Source organism: Coregonus clupeaformis, chromosome 6 (genome assembly GCF_020615455.1).
Source record: "Coregonus clupeaformis isolate EN_2021a chromosome 6, ASM2061545v1, whole genome shotgun sequence".
In the NCBI taxonomy this organism is placed as follows: Eukaryota; Metazoa; Chordata; class Actinopteri; order Salmoniformes; family Salmonidae; genus Coregonus; species Coregonus clupeaformis.
In genome coordinates this window covers 5,704,064-5,728,176 of record NC_059197.1, presented here as the reverse complement: position 1 = coordinate 5,728,176, position 24,113 = coordinate 5,704,064, and the positions used below count along the sequence as shown (strand labels likewise).

The 24,113-nt window shown below is 44.1% G+C and overlaps 1 protein-coding gene across 1 annotated transcript in view; it reads right to left on the bottom strand.

Moving 5' to 3' along the window:
• LOC121567556 (PTB-containing, cubilin and LRP1-interacting protein) overlaps positions 1-18,484 on the bottom strand; it is a 41,459-nt gene extending 22,975 nt beyond the window's left edge. The window contains exons 1-2 of the mRNA XM_041877699.2: positions 18,352-18,484; positions 5,241-5,387 (exon numbers count right to left, since the gene is read on the bottom strand). Coding sequence (XP_041733633.2) covers positions 5,241-5,387; positions 18,352-18,381 — 177 coding nt within the window. The 5' untranslated portion in view covers positions 18,382-18,484. The remainder of the gene's footprint in view (positions 1-5,240; positions 5,388-18,351) is intronic.
• Positions 18,485-24,113: the final 5,629 nt, after the last annotated feature.

The window sequence follows — 24,113 nt, the reverse complement described above, 5'->3', positions numbered from 1 at the left end:
GCTTTTTCTTAGAATCCCACAGTGAAATAGAGCTAATGTAATATACAGAGACAGGACCGGGACCAGAGAAGAATTTCCAAGAGCTCCAGGGATTCTGTCACACAGCTCCCGACTGACCCAGATGGTTATAAAATCACTGTTCTCCAAAACAACTGAAAACGGACAATAATACTCCTACCCCCTCCCTGGGTCTGTCTGCAAACAGAATGCCATTATCCTGGTCCATTATTAAATCTCAAGCAGACCAAAGACTCCAGGAAAGATTAACTTTTTAAATGTCCATGAAACCAATTTGTCAGAGTAAAATGACCAACGTTACGCAAAACAAAATAAATGAAAATGTATACTGAACAAAAATATAAATGCAACATGTAACAATTTCAAAGATTTTACTGAGTTACAGTTCATATAAGGAAATCAGTCAATTGAAATAAATTCATTAGGCCCTAATCTATGGATTTCACATGACTGGGAATACATATATGCATCTGTTGGTCACAGATACCACAAAAAAAGGTAGGGGCATGGATCAGAAAACCAGTCAGTATCTGGTGTGACCACCATTTGCCTCATGCAGCGCGACAATGAACACAATTGCATTTTATCGATGGCAAATTGAACGCACAGAGATTCATCTCCTTCGCATAGAGTTGATCAGGCTGTTGATTGTGGCCTGTAGAATGTTGTCCCACTCCTCTTTAATGGCTGTGCGAAGTTGCTGGATATTGGCGGAACTGGAACACAAGGTCGTACACGTCAATCCACAGCATCCCAAATATGCTCAATGGGTGACAGGTCTGGTGAGTATGCAGGCCATGGAAGAACTGGGACATTTTCAGCTTCCAGGAATTGTGTACAGATCCTTGCATTGGGCTGTGCCTTATCATGCTGAAACATGAGGTGATGGCAGCGGAGGAATGGCACGACAATGGGCCTCAGGATCTCGTCACGGTGTCTCTGTGCATTCAATTTGCCATCGATAAAATGCAATTGTGTTCATTGTCCGTAGCTTATGCCTGCCCATACCATAACCCCACCGCCACCATGGGGCACTCTGTTCACAACGTTAACATCAGCAAACCGTTCGCCCACACGACGCCATACACAACGCCATACACGTAGTCTGGGGTTGTGAGGCCGGTTGGACGTACTGCCAAATTCTCTAAAACGACGTTGGAGGCAGCTTGTGCTGTTTAATCAGCTTCTTGATACGCCACACCTGTCAGGTGGATGGATTATCTTGGCAAATGAGAAATGCTCACTAACAGGGACGTAACTAAATTTGTGCCCAACATTTTTGTTCAGTGTACTACACATGTATATATATATCAATCCAAGTATAACCTTGAGGTATAAGCAGATCTGGTTGGTTGTTGGGTTCAAAGGCAGAATAATCTTTGTTTCATCACAAAACCGAAGAGAGCAACATCTGTCCGGTGAAGTCCACAAAGCATATTACATGTAACAAACAGTTACATGACCTACAGCATGGCCAAGCAAGTTAATGTTTCCGACATTTGATTTAGAACCACGGAGAGTTACCCCAAGTCGGAGAGAAAACAGGAGCTGCCTCCTCTATTCCAGCACCATTTCAACTTGAACATTTAACATCAACATCACCTATGCTTAGTCTAATACAGTGACAACTTACCAAAAACAAACAATTTAGGCCTAGTCCCATCAACGTAAGCTAAATATCATGTGGCTGTCCATGGTACTGATTTGTATGTGTGTGTGTGTGTGTGTGTGTGTGTGTGTGTGTGTGTGTGTGTGTGTGTGCACAAGCACACAAGTAGAAAAAACATGTTGACTCACCTACTTGACTCACCTACTTAACATTAGCCTACTAATTGAACTTCCATCCTCACAGGCCAGGGGCACAATGTATGAATTAATGGTTGGATCAGAATCGGCGTTATAATCATTGGGCAGTATGAAGAATGAAGTCCAAATCCCTATATCCAAGGCTTATTTAGGGAAGGGACGATTTTAGCTAGGTAGATAGCCAAATGCTTGCTGGCTTCCGTTGCTATTGAATTCAATGCTACAGGCGGCAACAATGTCATACTCTTTTTGGCCAGACAGCATCAGATACATGGGCTACACATACTGAGACAGAGGGACGCTACTTCGCTCACTTGGATTCATTTTCCGTTGAGATACATACTTCCCTTGGCATCCATGAATATATGCCACTGAGAGAATGCTAAACGTTTAGAAAAAGTAGTTTTTTAAATAAGTCCTAAGATCAACTGTCTGTTCAGTAAGGCTGAGACATGGATGGCCATGGGAGAAGTAGAGGGCAGATAAAAGGGCCTGATGAAAGGTCTGGTGCTGTAACAGACAGGGCGTCTTTGACCAAAGTCGTCATCTAACCAATTAAACCAATTCCTTAAGGTAGGGGGGAGGGAGGGCAGCCCGCCTATACAATGCTAGCGGAAACAGAGGCGTGAACACTGAGGCTGAAGCTTTTAGCTGACGAGCCGAGATGGTCAGCAGCAGAGTACCCAGATCCTCACCTGGCCTCATCTTTGTCTCCATGGAAACGCTGTGCCGCTGCTGACCTCTGCAGCTGGGTAGTTATATAATCAAGGAGATGCAGACCAGAGCCAGGCGATTAGCTCTCGCTTTCTGGATCACATCCTTGTCTCACACACACACTCACAGGGGGTGCTTGTATGGTTCTTTGTTTGGTTAGTCAGTGTTCTGTCTCAAAACTGGGAACACCGAATGGAAAACTCAGCTCCTTCCCAAGCTGCAGCATCTTTTTTCAGAAGCACACTGAAATAAGGAGCTTTCCTTTTCCTCTCCCTGCTTCTTTACCTGGAGGAGCTGTAGAACTCAGAGCCACAAAGTGCACACACACACACACACACACACACACACACACACACACACACACAGAGTGTGAAAGCTTAGATGCCTCCCTGAAGGTAAGTAACACACTAATACCCCTCTGCAGCTGCTCTGAGTAAAGGTGGTTCCTACCAGTGTTGACAGAGTGACGGGGGAGTGGTTGAAACGTGGTTGGAACGTGGTGTGGACCACAGCTATGGACTCCATGGCAGAGATTGGGATCTGGGTTGTAGAGAGAGCAGGTAGGGAAAAGAGAGGCCCAATCCAAAATCAACCCCGTACCACCCTTGGCACTTATTGAGATCTGAGACGATTGTACAGGTATGAGCAATATGGTAATAACGCCACCTTGCCCCCTGACAGGCTAGGGTGAAGTTTTGCCATAATGTTTATTCCTATCCAAGGCTCCGTGGTTGGGAGAGCAGAGAGCAGGGCAGTGTCTGTGCAGAATCACTGATCTACAAATCACCTTAACTAAGGCCCAAATAACTAGGCCTATGTGATCAAGATTAGCAATTTTGTGCCTCACCTTGCTCAAACTGATCCCTTCAGACACACTGAGTCTCCAGCCAGAGAGGGGCTGTGGGTTGGGAGAGAGGGGAACATTGAGAAATAGCTTTTCATCCCAGCAGCTGTTAGCATTGGCAGGGGGACAGCGGTGGTCGGGTTGGGGTAGGTGGGTGGATGGATGGATGGAGGCTATGGCTGGGAATTGCCAGGGACCTCACGATACGATATTAACACGATACTTAGGTGTCGATTCGATATAGATTGCGATTCTATATTTATTGCAATTCTATACTGTGATTTTATTGCATTTCGATGTTCCAAACATATTGTTCACCATATGTCTTCTGCAGAGGGACAAGAGAGCCATGAGAAAACAAGTTCTGATCATACACACACACTTACACACCTCTAATGTAGCTGCTAGCATTCAAATCCACGCCCCTGGAAAAAGCCCTGGAAAAGCATAGAGCCAGTGTGAGTAAGTAAAAAACAAAAAATAAACTTCTATTGTAGCTGGCATTCCCTGATAAATAGATGTTGTGGTATCCATGGCAACTAAATCAAGCTCTCTCACAGCTACCTTGAAAAGAGCAACGTCTGAGCCGAGGGGAAGAGGGACTGTGTGTGTGTGTGCATGCGTGTATACTACAGACTGTGGGCAGATTGAGACCTTACTAGTCCACACTGGACAGAGAGGTCCACTGAGGAGCTCCAAATAATCAGCTTCAACCTCACAGTTCAGCAGAGGACAGAAGTCTGGGAAAAATACAGGCATGCACAAACACCGTAACACAAGCTAGAGACCAAAACCCCAGTCAGTGTATGCATCCCAAATGGCACCCTGTTTCCTTTATAGTGCACTACTTTTGACCAGCGCCTCAAAAGTAGTGCACTATATCGGAAACAGGGTGCAATTTGGGATGGAGACTGCCAGTTTCCCATTGGCTGTACTGAGCCCCAGACCCAAAGACCAAAAGCCCCACTGTTCCCTTCTCTTCTGTCCTGCCAGAGGGTTATATAGGATGGCCGGTTGGATTTCAGAAGGAACATTTTCGCAGGTGTTCTGGAACAAGTCCTGTCCCGACAGAGATCAGCACCTCTACACTAAATAGTGTCTGCTCTTCTAATCAGTCAGTCATGTGATCTGCATGTGCACCCCTCTTAAAAAGGTACAACCTGACCTGTTCATTCTACTAGCACATAGCATAGCCGGTCACTCAAATAGAATAGAGCTTTATTGTCCATTGTGAAACGTCAAGTTGTCTTTTGGTTGTCTGTGTTCTGTGTTGTGATTGAATGAGTTAGATCATAAGTGAGCCAGTGGTTTGGTGTGTGTTTATATTCAAAGCCTTTTCCAAATGAGCTGATATGAAAGCCTTACCAAGCCTGCCAAACATCTCCCACCATCTCACCCACACACGCACACACAACTGGAAGTTGCCTTAGTTACAGCCAACATACCACCCTGCGCCCCTACCCCAGTCTCCTGGGTTCCCCCCTGCTGGTGCACACACAGGGAAGTGTTGTCTGTAATAACAGAACATGTGTCTCTCCTGCTTTTTCAACCTGCATGACTGTTTCTGTTTGTTTTAGGTTGAATAGACTTTGACTCAGGCAGCTCGCAGGATAAACATCTAAATTAGACAGTTATCACAGCTAGGCAAACACACATACAATCAAATGATACACACACAACATTGATAGAAGACACGTGCCCATAACACACACCTACGATACGTGCCAGGATTACGGTTCTAACACAAGCCCATTGTTCTCACCAGTGATACACACATAACCGTGTGTGTGTGTGTGTGTGTGTGTGTGTGTGTGTGTGTGTGTGTGTGTGTGTGTGTGTGTGTGTGTGTGTGTGTTACCTTGTAGCCGTTATGGGTGCTTTTCTTCATGAGCGGCGTGGTAGAGCACAACTCGATGGCCTCTGGCTCGTGGAATATCACCGTGGGCATCGGCTCCTTCCTCAGTGTCAGCACGTTCAGCTTGGTCTTCAGCATCGTCTGGAAGTGCTGGGGGAGATAATGTCATGGTCAATCAATAAACCAATCAAGAAATCAATCAAGAAATCATTCAATATGCCCATCCATCCATCCACCCATACACCCACCCATCCATCCATCCATCCATATACACCCACCCATCTATCCATTCACCCACCCACCCATCCATCCATCCTTCCATTAATCTATCCATCCATCCTTTCACCAACCCATCCTTCCATCCATCTATCCATCCACCCACACACCCATCCATCCATCTACCCATACACCCACCCTTACATTAATTGATCCATCCATCCATATAACCAACCATCCATCCATCAATCAACATTGAAGAGGAGGAGAGGAGAAGAGGAGGAGAGGAGAAGAGGAGGAGAGGAGGAGAGGAGAGGAGAGGAGAAGAAGAGGAGAGGAGAAGAGGAGGAGAGGAGAGAAGAAGAGGAGGAGAGGCAGTTTTGAAACTAAAGCCACGTGTGTAAATGATCGCTGACCTCCGCATCAGCACTTTATGGCTTTCTGACAGTGCTCCACATTCCTGTGGTCAGGCCGGATCGGAGGGTGGGGGACTCACACAGGCACCGCGCGGAATAAAACTGGAATTCTATTCATAATATTTTCACTGACTTTTCATTATTTTATTATTCCTCTGGATGAAAAATAACCTCATCGAGTTACGACTATTGATTCTATTTGGGTTGGGGATGAGGAGGAGTGTCTGATTCTGGATCCAAGGAATTGACATTGATACTGAGATTATCCTCAGATAGAGATCTCTCTCTCTCTCTCACTATACTCTCTCCTTCTCTCTATACTCTCTCCTTCTCTCGCTCTTTCTACCCCTCCCTCCCTCCCTCTCTCCCTCTCTCTCTGACACACCAGGCTCTGTCTGTACAGTCTGGTCCTCATCTAGCCCATTCACTGAAATCTTTAGATGCATTTCATACTCTAATGCAACATGTGTTTTGTTACTTGTAAACACTGGTATACATTTCACGCATGAGCGAGGCACATGGCTTTTCCCAAATAACTTTTGGCTGAATGTTATGGATTGGGAGAGAGCATTTGAAAATAGAGGGGAGTAGAAATTTTACACTGTTTGTAAGTGACCATTCTGGAGTGAGAGAAAGGGGATTCTATAGCTCTGTGAGAGATAAGAGGAGAAACAGTACAGGGATTGTTCTGCCATTGAAATCATTGGGCGGGCTGCCTAAGCGTTTTTTCATGATGCCTACAGTGGGGAAAAAAGGATTTAGTCAGCCACCAATTGTGCAAGTTCTCCCACTTCAAAAGATGAGAGGCCTGTAATTTTCATCATAGGTACACGTCAACTATGACAGACAAAATGAGTGTGACTGTTTGAGGTTGTGGACAGGTGTCTTTTATACTGATAACAAGTTCAAACAGGTGCCATTAATACAGGTAACGAGTGGAGGACAGAGGAGCCTCTTAAAGAATAAGTTAAAGGTCTGTGAGAGCTTGTTTGTAGGTGACCAAATACTTATTTTCCACCATAATTTGCAAATAAATTCATAAAAAATCCTACAATGTGATTTTCAGGATATTTTTTTCTCAATTTGTCTGTCATAGTTGACGTGTACCTATGATGAAAATTACAGGCCTCTCTCATCTTTTTAAGTGGGAGAACTTGCACAATTGGTGGCTGACTAAATACTTTTTTCCCCACTGTATGTCCAAACAGTGTAAAATAATTGGTTTTGATACAGAAAAAAACCCTGCTTGTTTTTGAGAAAAGTAAAACTAACACACTCACTCACACACCACAAAGTAAAAGCATCAATTTACAGAATATACACACTGGCACACTGTTACCTTTTTAGTCCTTCTCTGACAAATATACATTGACAAACACTAAACAGTGTTCAGGTAGGCATAGATTGACTCTGGAGTGTGTATGTGTGTGTGTGTATTTGCGCGTGTCAACTGTGATGTGTCTGTGTGCACACGAGCGTGTATGCATGTACAGTGCCTTGCAAAAGTATTCATCCCCCTTAGCGTTTTTCCTATTTTGTTGCATTACAACCTGTAATTTAAATTGATTTTTATTTGGATTTCATGTAATGGACATACACAAAATAGTCCAAATTGGTGAAGTGAAATAACTTGTTTAAAAAAATTCAAAAAAAATAATAAAAATAACGGAAAAGTGGTGCGTGCATATGAATTCATCCCCTTTGCTATAAAGCCCCTAAATAAGATCTGGTGGAACCAATTACCTTCAGAAGTCACATAATTAGTTAAATAAAGTTGTGTCACATGATCTGTCACATGATCTCAGTATATATACACACCTGTTCTGAAAGGCCCAGAGTCTGCAACACCACTAAGCAAGGGGCACCACCAAGCAAGCGGCACCATGAAGATCAAGGAGCTCTCCAAACAGGTCAGGGACAAAGTTGTGGAGAAGTACAAATCAGGGTTGGGTTATAAAAAAATATCCGAAACTTTGAACATCCCACAGAGCACCATTAAATCCATTATTAAAAAATGGAAAGAATATGTCACCACAACAAACCTGCCAAGAGAGGGTCGCCCACCAAAACTCACAGACCAGGCAAGGAGGGCATTAATCAGAGAGGCAACAAAGAGACCAAATATAACCCTGAAGGAGCTGCAAAGCTCCACAGCGGAGATTGGAGTATCTGTCCATAGGACCACTTTAAGCCATACACTCCACAGAGCTGGGCTTTACGGAAGAGTGGCAAGAAAAAAGCCATTGCTTAAAGAAAAAAATAAGCAAACACGTTTGGTGTTTGCCAAAAGGCATGTGGAAGACTCCCCAAACATATGGAAGAAGGTACTCTGGTCAGATGAGACTAAAATTGAGCTTTTTGGCCATCAAGGAAAACGCTATGTCTGGCGCAAACCCAACACCTCTCATCACCCCGAGAACACCATCCCCACAGTGAAGCATGGTGGTGGAAGCATCATGCTGTGGGGATGTTTTTCATCGGCAGGGACTGGGAAACTGGTCAGAATTGAAGGAATGATGGATGGCGCTAAATACAGGGAAATTATTGAGGGAAACCTGTTTCAGTCTTCCAGAGATTTGAGACTGGGACGGAGGTTCACCTTCCAGCAGGACAATGACCCTAAGCATACTGCTAAAGCAACACTCGAGTGGTTTAAGGGGAAACATTTAAATGTCTTGGAATGGCCTAGTCAAAGCCCAGACCTCAATCCAATTGAGAATCTGTGGTATGACTTAAAGATTGCTATACACCAGCAGAAACCATCCAACTTGAAGGAGCTGGAGCAGTTTTGCCTTGAAGAATGGGCAAAAATCCCAGTGGCTAGATGTGCCAAGCTTATAGAGACATACCCCAAGAGACTTGCAGCTGTAATTGCTGCAAAAGGTGGCTCTACAAAGTATTGACGGGGGGGTGAATAGTTATGCACGCTCAAGTTTTCTGTTTTTGTCTTATTTCTAGTTTGTTTTACAATAAAACATATTTTGCATCTTCAAAGTGGTAGGCATGTTGTGTAAATCAAATGATACAAACCCCCCAAAAATCCATTTTAATTCCAGGTTGTAAGGCAACAAAATAGGAAATATGCCAAGGGGGGTGAATACTTTCGCAAGCCACTGTATGTGTGTTTGCGTGCGTCGACCGCGTAATTGTGTGTGTGTGTAGGTTGCAGGTCATAGATGGTACAATCCCAGCCCTCAGGGAGCATTCTGGCTGGAGTAGACAGGCTCTCAGGTCAATCATAGTATAAGCCACAGTACAACAACCCACTGACACAGCTGAGACACAGAATATAGGGGTCATACATAGGCTTGGGCGTTATACAGTATATACTGTATACCGGATTATTTGGAAACAGCCACAGGATGGTTTTTCAATACCGTCAATACCGTTTAAACTATTTATTTGAAGTGTTGTAGCTACTTTTTAAGTAAATACCTGCAGTCAACTTGTGCAATACATTAGGAGATAAAGAAGATTGCGTTCTTCATTTCACCTGTCAGATCATTTTTCAATTTGAAGCTCATCGCTACTTCCCAGTCACATGGTGTTTGTTTACAACAATAAGAGACCGGAACTTTGTGAGTCACTCACTGTTATGCAGCACACGCCAGGTGATCTAGTTACAGTATTGAATTCACAACTAAATGTTTGCCAGCTAGATATCTTATAACTATTAAGTTAGCTGTCTAAATTGTGCTAAATGTTCTGCAGTTGTGCATTTGGTTTGCTAATTTAGTAGCTAGTTAGCTGCTAAGTGCTTAGCTTCTTGTAAAATCAAGCTTCGCTTGGTAACAGCAGAGAATCCCCTCATGGATCAAGAGCCTTGCTGTCTAATATTTGTTTTGTGAGTGCAGCAAACAGTGAGTAGCAATTTATAGTTGATTGTATAACTTTATGAGCTGGGATGTCTGTCCTGCAAATAGTTTAGGTCAGAGACTGTATAAAATGTTCGCAATGCGCTCGTTAGCATTTAGTTAGCATTTGCTATGGGATTTTACATGTACTTGTTAGCATTGCTAATCTTCGGATCTCAGAGGCTCAGTGGGGTTTGAAAATAGCGGCTCTTGTGTTTAGTACCAGTATTACCGAATATCCCGGGATGTTACAAGGTCGGTAAGAAGGTATGACAATCTGGATACCACCCAAGCTTAGTCATACAAACATACCCAGTGTTGCCAACTTAGCGATTTGTCGCTATATTTAGCGAGTATTCAGACCCCTCTAGCGACACATTTTCAAAAAAACAACTAGCGACAAATCTAGCGACTTTTTCTGGTGTTATTGGAGACTTTTGGAGACTCTGACGTGAAAGCACGTATCGTTCTTACTCTTCTCAACGAGCAGCGGGTGCTTTGTTACCCCCGTCCCAAAGCACTCACAGGCGGCCCAGTCCTCGCGCAGCAGTCCCTCCTAGCTGCAGTCAGAGCAGGAGATGTTCACCCCTCCGCGTCCAGACTGCAAATGAATCGTGCATGCGGGAAGCTGCCGCTGGCTGATCCCACCCTGGCTTACATTCAGGGCGGGATGTAAATGTAGGGTGTTTTTTACTCACTTTTTGTCTCTCCCACGATGTTATTCCTCTCTCCTACAGCGTCCATCACAATTACATGCACATGGCCAATTATGCAAGTCTAGCGACTTTTAGGACAGCCAATAGCTACTTTCCTTACTGAGGAGTTGGCAACACTGCACATACCACCTTATTCAAACACACAAACGGACTGATATACAGTACACGATTGCAAACACTAGTCTGTAACGTCCACATTTAGCATTGAAATAAACTGACCCCAAAACTTTCCACTGGAAGCAAACACAAAGATTCACAGAGACACATGCATGCACACACACACAGAGACACACACACACAGTCTGAAGATGAAAGAGCAGAGTGGAGCAGACTAACAGATGTTTGAGAGCTGGGCTGGTGTGTGTTGGCGTCGGGTTGAGACAGTGGGCCATCTCAACCTGGTCTCAGACTGTTATCAGACCATCTCTCTCTCTCTGTCTGGCTGGCTGGCCAGACGCTCACATAAACCAACATCAGCCTTGGCCCCTCAACTCACTCTGACACACACACACACATAACTCACTATGACACACACATTCTTACTCCATTTGCGCTCTGACTGAGGCATTAAAAACACAGCTGGAGCAGCGGAGGACAGGTAGTCAGGAAGCCACCCACGCCCATCCAGTGGTTGGCTCCCAAACCATAAGTGGGACCCCTCGCCCTCACCCCCAGCATAGTACGAGTCAGCCGTATCACCCTGGTCCTGCCAGACTGTGTTAATGGCCTCCGCCTCTGATCCTGGACCAGTTTATGAGTAGAACCACCACGTTTCACAAGCGTCTGAGAGGCCTAAATCCAGAGAGGACCGTGGGAGGTCCTGCGCCCTGATTGGTGGCTTGGTTCTGTGGGAGGTGGGCTGTCGTCGCTCTGATTGGTGGGTCAATGGTGTTGTGGGAGGTGGATATTGACAGAAGCCAACCACAGACCCCAGCCGGGGGTGGCTGTATCTTTGGCTGGCCGTAAAAACATTGTCAATTCTCTGACGCAAATGACCACAGTTAACCCGCCCCCACATATACAAGAATAGAGTAAACACATTAACTACCCTGACGGAGAGACACAATACATTAACGTCATTTAGCAGACGCTCTTATCCAGAGCGACTTACAGTTAGTGAGTGCATACATCTTTTATTTTTTTTTATACTGGAATCGAACCCACAACCCTGGCATTGCAAACACCATGCTCTACCAACTGAGCTACATCCCTGCCGGCCATACCCTCCCCTACCCTGGACAACGCTGGGCCAATTGTGCGCCGCCCCATGGGTCTCCCGGTCGCGGCCGGCTACGACAGAGCATGGATTCGAACCAGGATCTCTAGTGGCACAGCTAGCACTGCGATGCAGTGCCTTAGACCACTGCGCCACTCGGGAGGTATTGCACCTTGCAATACACATGCAATATTCACAGTGATCAATAAAATAAATAAACCACTACACCTACAAAACAACTGAGGTAAACAGTTAATTGGAAATGGGCTGCGGTAGTGTCGCAGTATAATTTGGGTAACAATCCATTGGACCCTTTAACTTAAATGTATTCTCCACAAATGCAATGTCTTCAAAAAAGACATGAAGGCCTTGAGGCAGGAATAATGTCAGCCTTTGTCCACAGATACAGTGCCCTCTGTAATTATTGGGACATGAAGCATTTTTTCTTATTTTGGCTCTATACTTGAAATCAAACAATGACTATGAGGTTAAAGTGCAGACTGTCAGCTTTAATGTGAGGGTATTTTCATCCATATCGGGTGAACCATTTAGAAATTTCAGCACTTTTTGTACATATTCCCTCAATTTTAGGGGAACAAAAGTATTGGGACAAATTTTTTTTTTTTTTTACATTTTAGTCATTTTAGCAGACGCTCTTATCCAGAGCGACTTACAGGAGCAATCAGGGTTAAGTGCCTTGCTCAAGGGCACAGACAGATTTTTCACCTAGTCGACTCGGGGATTAGAACCAGCGACCTTTCGGTTACTGGCACAATGCTCTTAACCACTAAGCTACCTGACGCATTTATATATGTATTAAAGTAGTAAAAAGTTAAGTATTTGGTCCCATATTCATAGCACGCAATGACTACATCAAGCTTGTGACTCTACACCTTTGTTGGATGCATTTGCTGTTTGTTATGGTTGTGTTTCAGATTATTTTGTGCCCAATAGAAATGAATAGTAAATAATGTATTGTGTCATTTTGGAGTCACTTTTATTGTAAATAAGAATATAATATGTTTCTAAACACTTCTACATGAATGTGGATGCTACCATGATTACGGATAATCCTGAATGAATCGTGAATATTGATGAGTGAGAAAGATACAGACGCACAAATACTGTATCATACCCCCCCAAAAAATGTTTGTAATGGTGAGAGGTTAGCATGTCTTGGGGGTATGATATTCTGCGTCTGTAACAAATTAAAGCTGACAGTCTACACTTTAGCCTCATAGTCATTGTTTGATTTCAAATACAACTTTTGGAGTATAAAATAATACAAAATGCTTCACTGTCCCAATAATTACAGGGGGCACTGTAGTTGAATCCACATGGAGAACCTTGTTTTTCTCATTACTTCCTCCTTCTAGCAGAGAAGGCGCCACAGGAGCCCCAGACAGACAGACAGACAGACAGACAGACAGACAGACCTAGTGGTGCTTCTGACCATGAGTGACCTCAAACAGGCCCGGAGGCTGAACACATTTCTGCAGTGTCAGGATAGGACGTTTTGTCTGCTCAGCCAGTTGTAGTCAATGTACAAAACTATGAAAGCACTGGCAGCAGTGAGAGGTGCTGAGTAAGAGGAACGTACATAAATTGGGAGATGGTTGTGATGGAAGTGTGTGTGTGTGTGTGTGTGTGTGTGTGTATATGCACAGACCGGCACTGCACACATTGTGAAATCGGTTGAAAATCGCTGAGCGATGCCAGGGAGAGAGGTGGCTCTTGAAATTGATTCTTCAGGGGGACTTGTTAGGAGAGGAATGGGAGGACGGGGGAAGAGAAGAGGAAGTAGTCAATGCTGCATGATACGTCCTGTGTTGCAACATAGAAGTCTAATAGTGGACAAAAATATGTCTCAATATGGGACATTTTAAGCTGTTGGTACCACAGAGGCCATTTTGTAGACACAAACACAAAGTCATGTTGTTTATGTTTCCATCATCCCTCTCTCCATCTGACACATACAGCAGGTTCTTAATACCAGCCTGAAAAGGTGTCTGCTCTAACATTGGCTCATTTATCTTCTTCCTGCTCTGACATGAGACGAGAAAATGTAGCAAGACACTGGACGTTACCATGGCAACAGAAGAGAGAAGAAAGAAAATGAAGGATACCATGGTAACGACGAGCAAAACAGCCAAACACAACATTCTCGGATGTATAGGATACGTGACGCAACTCTACTAGAACAGGATTGTTCCAGAACAGGGATAAAGGACAACAACGTAGTCAAAGGGGCTAGAGCGACTGATCAGTGCAGCAGCGAGCCATTGAGCGTCACCATGGCAACAGTACAGTGGCAAGTCACTGAGAGAACCAAAAATGGCCGTCACTACAGTGGCAAGAAAAAGTATGTGACCCCTTTGGAATTACCTGGATTTCTGCATAAATTGGTCATAAAATGTGATCTGATCTTCATCTAAGTCACAACAATAGACAAACACAGTCTGCTTAAACTAATAACACAAAAATTATTGTATTTTTATACATTGAATACATCATTTAAACATTCACAGTGTAGGTTAGAAAAAGTATGTGAACCCCTAGTCTAATGACTTCTCCAAAAGCTAATTGGAGTCAAGAGTCAGCTAACCTGGAGTCCAATCAATGAGACGAGATTGGAGATGTTGGTTAGAGCTGCCCTGCCCTATAAAAAACACTCACAAAATTTGAGTTTGCTATTCACAAGAAGCATTGCCTGATGTGAACCATGCCTCGAACAAGAGATCTCAGAATAATTGTTGACTTGCATAAAGCTGGAAAGGGTTACAAAAGTATCTCTAAAAGCCTTGATGTTCATCAGTCCATGGTAAGACAAATTGTTTATAAATGGAGAAAGTTCAGCACTGTTGCTACTCTCCCTAGGAGTGGCCGTTCTGCAAAGATGTACAGCGCAGAATACTCAATGAGGTTAAGAAGAATCCTAGAGTGTCAGCTAAAGACTTACAGAAATCTCTGGAACATGCTAACATCTCTGTTGACGAGTCTATGATACTTAAAACACTAAACAAGAATGGTGTTCATGGGAGGACACCACAGAAGAAGCCTCTGCTGTTCAAAGAAAACATTACTGCATGTCTGAAGTTCGCAAAAGAGCACCTGGATGTTCCACAGCGCTACTGGCAAAATATTCTGTGGACAGATTAAACTAAAGTTTAGTTGTTTGGAAGGAACACACAACACTATGTGCGGAGAGAAAAAGGCACAGCACACCAACATCAAAACCTCATCCCAACTGTAAAGTATAGTGGAGGGAGCATCATAGTTTGGGGCTGCTTTGCTGCCTCAGGGCCTGGGCAGCTTGCTATCAATGAATTTCCAAGTTTATCAAGACATTTTGCAGGAGAATGTAAAGCTATCTATCCACCAATTGAAGCTCAACAGAAGTTGGGTGATGCAACAGGACAACGACCCAAAACACAGAAGTAAATCAAAAACAGAATTGCTTCAACAGAAGAAAACGCGCCCAATTGAGATGCTGTGGCATGACCTCAAGAGAGCGGTTCACACCAGACATCCCAAGAATATTGCTGAACTGAAACAGTTTTGTAAAGAGGAATGGTCCAAAATCCCTCCTAACCGTTGTGCAGGTTTGATCCGCAACTACAGAAAACGTTTGGTTGAGGTTATTGCTGCCAAAGGAGGGTCAACCAGTTATTAAATCCAAGGGTTCACATACTTTTTCCACCCTGCACTGTGAATGTTTACACGGTGTGTTCAATAGACATGAAAACGTATAATTGTTTGTGTGTTATTAGTTTAAGCACACTGTGTTTGTCTATTGTGGTGACTTGAAGATCAGATCAAATTTTATGACCAATTTATGCAGAAATCCAGGTAATTCCAAAGCGTACAAACATACTTTTTCTTGCCACCGTAACTTGGCCTCCTTTTTACCAGAATTGTCATTCTTACTGAGTCTCTTCATATCATTCAGATACGGAACTAAACGAAAACTAAGCATCGTTAGGGGCACAGTTAACTGCCATTCCGCCTGGTATTCCATCCATGGGGGTCACATGACAAGGGAAATTAGTGTGCAGGCAGCGAGCTGGAACAGCTCCATTACCATGTGATAAATGGCTCTCCCTCAGAACCATACGTCATCTCAGCACTTTCCCCCAGGGATGTGATTGATCACAGGGCTCCGGTATGGAGAGCTGAGGCCCGCCACTCTAGGATCAGTAGGCTGGGACAGGCTCCATCAGTCAACCCAGAATATGGAGTATGGAGATCAGTACCAGAACACATGCAGGCCAGGCCACGCTGTTAGTACCACTAAGCTGCAATGAACAGATCAGGGGAGCCTCCAACCTGCAATCGAGCTAGCCTCCAAAAATATTTTTGAGAAATGCTTGAATAAGCACTTTGGTCACATTACGCCGGCATTTTGTGACCAATAGATTAAGGGGGTTAGCACTTGGAAGGCCCCTATGAGAATGAAAGATTGTTTTAACAGTCTGTACATTAATGAAGGCAAACATAATAGCGCAGAAGTATGGAAGTTATGTGTATAGGTCCTTATGTATATCAAAACATGTGATGGGAATAAATTGGTCCTTTCTGGTCTGGTGGCTGGTGTAAGGTGTAATTACTCAATAATTACAATGTAATAAACATTCACCTCTTAAAGTGGTAGTATTTCACGGCGTGCAGCTGTAAAATATGTAGATAGTATCGCTTAAAACTATTTACCCAAGTTTACTACGAGATTCAATCTTCTTGATGCTTGGGCAAGCACTGTGAGAGGGGTTGTGCAAGTTAATTTGGCAAAGTAGTCGACCCGACATCTGGATAGCATTAAAGGAGACACGAAGCCAGCCTCAGTGAATGGCTTGCCCCGCGCCCCTGGAGATCAAAATAAGTGTCATTAACAATTTTTTCACCACTTCCAAACAGGTCAGAGAATCGGTGTTAATTACTTGAACTGTAGTGATTAATGACACCTCTGTTTGCTATGTAGGCCTAGACTATAAGGCAGGGTTCCCCAACTGGCGGCCTGCAGGCTGAATATGGCCTGTGGGTGATTTTATTTGGACCCCCAAGTTTTCGGACCCCCCCCCCAAAAAGAACAAAGTAATAATTGTCTAAGTGATTTTATTTTGGGAAATCTGTTCCAAAGTATCCCCACGCATAATAGAGAGCTATACAGCGCCTTCAGAAAGTATTCATACCCCATTTTGTTATGTTACAGCCTTTTTCCTCATCAATCTACACACAATACCCTATAATGGCAAAGCAAAAACAGGTTTTTATACATTTTTGCAAATGTATTAAAAATAAAAATCAGAAATACCTTATTTACATAAATATTCAGATCCTTTGCTATGAGATTCGAGATTGAGCTCAGGTGCATCCTGTTTCCATTGATCATCCTTGAGATGTTTCTACAACTTGATTGGAGTCCACCTGTGGTAAATTCAATTGATTGGACATGATTTGGAAAGGCACCCACCTGTCTATATAAGGTTCCACAGTTGACAGTGCATGTCAGAGTGAAAACCAAGCCATGAGGTCGAAGGAATTGTCCGTAGAGGTCAAAGACAGGATTGTGTCGAGGCACAGATCTGGGGAAGGGTACCAAAACATTTCTGCAGCATTGAAGGGCGCCAATAACACAGTGGCCTCCATCATTCTTAAATGGAAGAAGTTTGGAAACACTAAGACTCTTCCTAGAGCTGGCAGCCCGGCCAAACTGAGCAATCAGGGGAGAAGGGACTTGGTCAGGGAGGTGACCAAAAACAGGATGGTCACTCTGGCAGAGCTCCAGGGTTCCTCTGTGGAGATGAGAGAACCTTCCAGAAGGACAACCATCTCTGCAGCACTTCACCATTCAGCCTTTATGGTAGTGGCCAGATGGAAGCCACTCCTCAGTAAAAGGCACATGACAGCTCACTTGGAGTTTCTGACCATGAGAAACAAGATTCTCTGGTCAGATGAAACCAAGATTGAACGTACAAATGTGGAAAAAGCGAAGGGGTCTGAATACTTTCCGAATCCACTGTATGTGATCGTTTACAAATATAAGCAAGGTTTGAAATTATTATGTTTTAGTCAAATATTATCTGTTTGCTGTCAATTTTCAGTCTACAAATTATTTTGCATTTATGTTCTGGTCCGCTGACCATCCTTTCAATGCCCGCGGCTGAATCTAGTTGATGATCCCTGCTATAGGGTGATCCATGGCCTCTGCAACATTACTAAAACTAAAAAACTGCTTGACAGACATGGGGTCCAGCAAGTAGATGTTATACATTTTTCATGATGAAAAATGGAAGGCCATATTCCAGCAGAGTTTCAGGAGTCTGATAAACCTATAGCTTACACTGTAACATTGGCAGGCTTGCGTAACGTGTATGAACGAGACACAACGTAGCCTACAACTAGTTGGGCAATGGGGTTACTCGGGGAGGGAGGAGGCAACACGAAAGAGAGGGTTTGAATTCAGAAAAACGAGCATACCATCGCGCAGGCGGCCACCTGCGTAATAAAACAATCCTTGATAGGACTGAAACACACAAACCATCCGGGGAAGCGTTTGTGTTTTGCATCTGAGCAAAAAAAACACATCAAAGCACAGAGACCAGGTTTATATGCACGATGGGTTTTCATACCGTTAAACATCTGACAGTCAGCCAAATATCCCTAAATATGCGCTGGTCAGGAATACTAATCAATCCATACCTGCAATCGCTCTGTCGCTGGCTGCCACATTTTAGTATAATCAAAGGTTTCCGTCTCTACTGCAGCTGGTTCTTCTCTGCGTAGTCCAGCTCACATCTGCTTGTTCTCGGCGCTTGCTTCTCCTGTTCTGCAATCTGGAGAAAACAGACAGTGAATTCCAATGAAGCATGATGAAGCTCCGCCTGCGAGCAGTTCCGAGACTGGTCTGCAGAGGGCGGTAGCGACAGCTTCAAGGAAGGACAGGCCCTATAGTCAGCCAGAGAACCCTTTTTTACAGACACTCAAACTTTCCTCCTGGAATGTCGCAAAATAATTCAATTGACTGCATATTAAAGGCTCACATAAAAATATTGCCATTATTTTAAAAAATTTTGGTCAATGTTACTCCACAGCTTGGTTTACTAATTGCTGTGTTGTGTTATGGTTTTTGCCCAAACAGTCATGGTTTTGATGGTTGATGGCCACTTCTAAAGACCCTGTTTTAACAACAGACACATTCCAGCCTTCTGGCTCCAGTGAAGTGGCTCAGTCAGATCTGGCCGTGACTCAGTTTATAGGAGCTGTGCCCACCAATGGACCCCTACAGAGGCCAAACAGTGCCTGTGACCCTGGAGGTCATGGAAAGGGGGAAGTGGGTAGAGGTCAACAAAGGCCCCCCACTCAGACTGCAGTGTAGGGTGAAACTCATCAATAAACTGTCTGTTTTCTCCAGATTGCAGAACAGGAGAAGCAAGCGCCGAGAACGAGCAGATGTGAGCTGGACTACACAGAGAAGAACCAATGTCGTTTTAGAATTTGGCCGTACATTCTCCCGGCCTCACAACAGCAGATCACGTGTTACCAGACCAGCCCAGGACCTCCACATCAGGCTTCTTCACTTGTGTATGAGACCAGCCACCTGGACAGCTGATGAAACTGTGGGCTTGCACAACCGAATAATTTCTGCTCAAACAGTCTAAGGGAAGCTCATCTGCATGCTCATCATCCTCACCAGGGTCTTGACCTGACTGCAGTTTGGCATCATAAACGACTTCAGTGGGCACATTTTCACCTTCGATGGCCACTGGCACGATGGAGAAGTTTCTTCACGGATTAATCACTATTTCAACTGTGCCGGGAAGATGACTGATGGCATCATGTGGGCGAGCGGTTTGCTGATGTCAACGTTGTGAACAGAGTGACCCATGGTGGCGGTGGGGTTATGGTATGGGCAGGCATAAGCTACGGACACAATTGTATTTTATTGATGGCAATTTGAATGCACAGAGATAACGTAATGAGGGGTCCCATGTGACTCAGTTGGTAGAGCATGGCGCTTGCAATGCCAGGGTTGTGGGTTTGATTCCCACGGGGGACCAGTAAGGAGAGAAAAAGTATAAAATGTATGCACTCATTACTCTAAGTCGCTCGGGATAAGAGCGTCTGCTAAATGACTAAAATGTAAAAAATGTATGTGTATCTGTCTGTCTGTCTGTCTGTCTGTGTGTGTTTGTGCGTGTGTGTCCGTGCACGTACATGTAAAGTATGTTTGTATATGTGTGTGTGTGTGTGTGTGTGTGTGTGTGTGTGTGTGTGTAGGTGCGGTGAGTGACGAGATGACATCACAGCCAGCCTGTATTTACAGATGTTTACTCTGGGAACATCTGGATCAAGCAGGAGGTCACCAAGGCTGCACACAGGGCTAACAAGAATCCTTATATATATTTTTTATTTTTTATTTCACCTTTATTTAACCAGGTAAGCCAGTTGAGAACAAGTTCTCATTTACAACTGCGACCTGGCCAAAGCAGTGCGATAAAAACAACAACACAGAGTTACATATGGGGTAAACAAAACATAAAGTCAAAAATACAAAAAAATATATATATACAGTGTGTGCAAATGTAGCAAGTTATGGAGGTAAGGCAATAAAGAGGCCATAGTGCAAAATAATTACCATTTAGTATTAACACTGGAAGGATAGATGTGCAAGAGATGATGTGCAAATAGAGATATTGGGGTGCAAATGAGCAAAATAAATAACAATATGGGGATGAGGTAGTTGGGTGGGCTAATTTCAGATGGGCTGTGTACATGTGCAGTGATCGGTAAGGTGCTCTGACAACTGATGCTTAAAGTTAGTGAGGGAGATAAGAGTCTCCATCTTAAGAGATTTTTGCAGTTCGTTCCAGTCATTGGCAGCAGAGAACTGGAAGGAATGGCGGCCAAAGGAGGTGTTGGCTTTGGGGATGACCAGTGAGAAATACCTGCTGGAGCGCATACTACGGGTGGGTGTTTCTATGGTGACCAATGAGCTAAGATAAGGCGTGGATTTGCCTAGGAGTGATTTATAGATGACCTGGAGCCCGTGGGTTTGGCGACGAATATGTAGTGAGGACCAGCCAACAAGAGCGTACAGGTTATAGTGGTGGGTAGTATATGGGGCTTTGGTGACAAAACGGATGGCACTGTGATAGACTACATCCAATTTGCTGAGTAGAGTGCTGGAGGCTATTTTGTAAATGACATCGCCGAAGTCAAGGATCGGTAGGATAGTCAGTTTTACGAGGGCATGTTTGGCAGCATGAGTGAAGGAGGCTTTGTTGCGAAATAGGAAGCCGATTCTAGATTTAACTTTGGATTGGAGAGGCTTAATGTGAGTCTGGAAGGAGAGTTTACAGTCTAACCAGACACCTAGGTATTTGTAGTTGTCCACATACTCTAGGTCAGATCTGCTGAGAGTAGTGATTCTAGTCGGGTGGGCAGGTGCCAGCAGCGTTCGATTGAAGAGCATGCATTTAGTTTTACTAGTGTTTAAGAGCAGTTGGAGGCTACGGAAGGAGTGTTTTATGGCATTGAAGCTTGTTTGGAGGTTTGTTAACACAGTGTCCAATGACGTGCCAGATGTATACAGAGGTGGATCTGAGAGTCACCAGCAGCAAGAGCGACATCATTGATATACAGTGGGGGAAAAAAGTATTTAGTCAGCCACCAATTGTGCAAGTTCTCCCACTTAAAAAGATGAGCGAGGCCTGTAATTTTCATCATAGGTACACGTCAACTATGACAGACAAATTGAGAAAAAAATTTCCAGAAAATCACATTGTAGGATTTTTTATGAATTTATTTGCAAATGATGGTGGAAAATAAGTATTTGGTCACCTACAAACAAGCAAGATTTCTGGCTCTCACAGACCTGTAACTTCTTCTTTAAGAGGCTCCTCTGTCCTCCACTCGTTACCTGTATTAATGACACCTGTTTGAACTTATTATCAGTATAAAAGACACCTGTCCACAACCTCAAACAGTCACACTCCAAACTCCACTATGGTCAAGACCAAAGAGCTGTCAAAGGACACCAGAAACAAAATTGTAGACCTGCACCAGGCTGGGAAGACTGAATCTGCAATAGGTAAGCAGCTTGGTTTGAAGAAATCAACTGTGGGAGCAATTATTAGGAAATGGAAGACATACAAGACCACTGATAATCTCCCTCGATCTGGGGCTCCACGCAAGATCTCACCCCGTGGGGTCAAAATGATCACAAGAACGGTGAGCAAAAATCCCAGAACCACACGGGGGGACCTAGTGAATGACCTGCAGATAGCTGGGACCAAAGTAACAAAGCCTACCATCAGTAACACACTACGCCGCCAGGGACTAAAATCCTGCAGTGCCAGACGTGTCCCCCTGCTTAAGCCAGTACATGTCCAGGCCCGTCTGAAGTTTGCTAGAGTGCATTTGGATGATCCAGAAGAGGATTGGGAGAATGTCATATGGTCAGATGAAACCAAAATAGAACTTTTTGGTAAAAACTCAACTCGTCGTGTTTGGAGGACAAAGAATGCTGAGTTGCATCCAAAGAACACCATACCTACTGTGAAGAATGGGGGCGGAAACATCATGCTTTGGGGCTGTTTTTCTGCAAAGGGACCAGGACGACTGATCCGTGTAAAGGAAAGAATGAATGGGGCCATGTATCGTGAGATTTTGAGTGAAAACCTCCTTCCATCAGCAAGGGCATTGAAGATGAAACGTGGCTGGGTCTTTCAGCATGACAATGATCCCAAACACACCGCCCGGGCAACGAAGGAGTGGCTTCGTAAGAAGCATTTCAAGGTCCTGGAGTGGCCTAGCCAGTCTCCAGATCACAACCCCATAGAAAATCTTTGGAGGGAGTTGAAAGTCCGTGTTGCCCAGCGACAGCCCCAAAACATCACTGCTCTAGAGGAGATCTGCATGGAGGAATGGGCCAAAATACCAGCAACAGTGTGTGAAAACCTTGTGAAGACTTACAGAAAACGTTTGACCTGTGTCATTGCCAACAAAGGGTATATAACAAAGTATTGAGAAACTTTTGTTATTGACCAAATACTTATTTTCCACCATATTTTGCAAATAAATTCATTAAAAATCCTACAATGTGATTTTCTGGATTTTTTTTCCTCATTTTGTCTGTCATAGTTGACGTGTACCTATGATGAAAATTACAGGCCTCTCTCATCTTTTTAAGTGGGAGAACTTGCACAATTGGTGGCTGACTAAATACTTTTTTTCCCCACTGTACACAGAGAAAAGAGTCGGCCCGAGAATTGAACCCTGTGGCACCCCCATAGAGACTGCCATAGATCCAGACAACAGGCCCTCCGATTTGACACATTGAACTCTATCTATCTGAGAAGTAGTTGGTGAACCAGACGAGGCAGTCATTTGAGAAACTAAGGCTATTTAGTCTGCCAATAAGAATGTGGTGGTTGACAGAGTCGAAAGCCTTGGCCAGGTCAATGAAGACGGCTGCACAGTACTGTCTATTATCGATCGCGGTTATAATATCGTTTAGGACCTTGAGCGTGGCTGAGGTGCACCCATGACCAGCTCGGAAACCGGATTGCATAGCGGAGAAGGTACGGTGGGATTCTAAATGGTTGGTGATCTGTTTGTTAACTTGGCTTTCAAAAACTTTTGAAGGGCAGGATGGATATAGGTCTGTAACGGTTTGGATCTAGAGTGTCACCCCCTTTGAAGAGGGGGATGACCGCGGCAGCTTTCCAATCTCTGGGGATCTCAGACATTACGAAAGAGAGGTTGAACAGGCTAGTAATAGGGATTGCGACAATTTCGGCGGCTAATTTTAGAAAGAAAGAGTCCAGATTGTCTAGCCCAGATGATTTGTAGGGGTCCAGATGTTGCAGCTCTTTCAGAACATCAGCTGTCTGAATTTGTGTGAAGGAGAAGGGGGGGGGCATCGGCAAGTTATAGCGGAGGGTGCAAAGCTGGTGGCCGGGGTAGTGGTAGCCAGGTGGACAGCATGGCCAGCCGTAGCTACATTTCTGTGGGTATTTCTCACTGCTGACATGTTGTCTGGGGCAGCAGGGCATGGAGGGACTATCTATTGGTGGAAACATTTTGCACATTGTCCTATGGTAGTGGGTGCTGAGTCTATGGACACTCCTCATTCTGAAAACTGGCTGGCCAGTGTTGTTGAGGTCATATAGTGTCTCTTGTGTTTAGCATGTCTTTTGGTGGCTTGATGCTAGATAACGCCAGTGCTTACAAAACCTCTGGTGTTTACCTGTTTTTCCTTCAATTGATAAGATTGATCATGTTTTCAGGAGTTGTGAAATGCACAATATTGATATGATAGAATTTTGAGTTGGTTTTCACGCACTAGTCTACAGTTGATGTGGGAAGTTTAAAACGCATTTTTCAACCGCTCCACAAATTTCTTGTTAACAAACTATAGTTTTGGCAAGTCGGTTAGGACATCTACTTTGTGCATGACA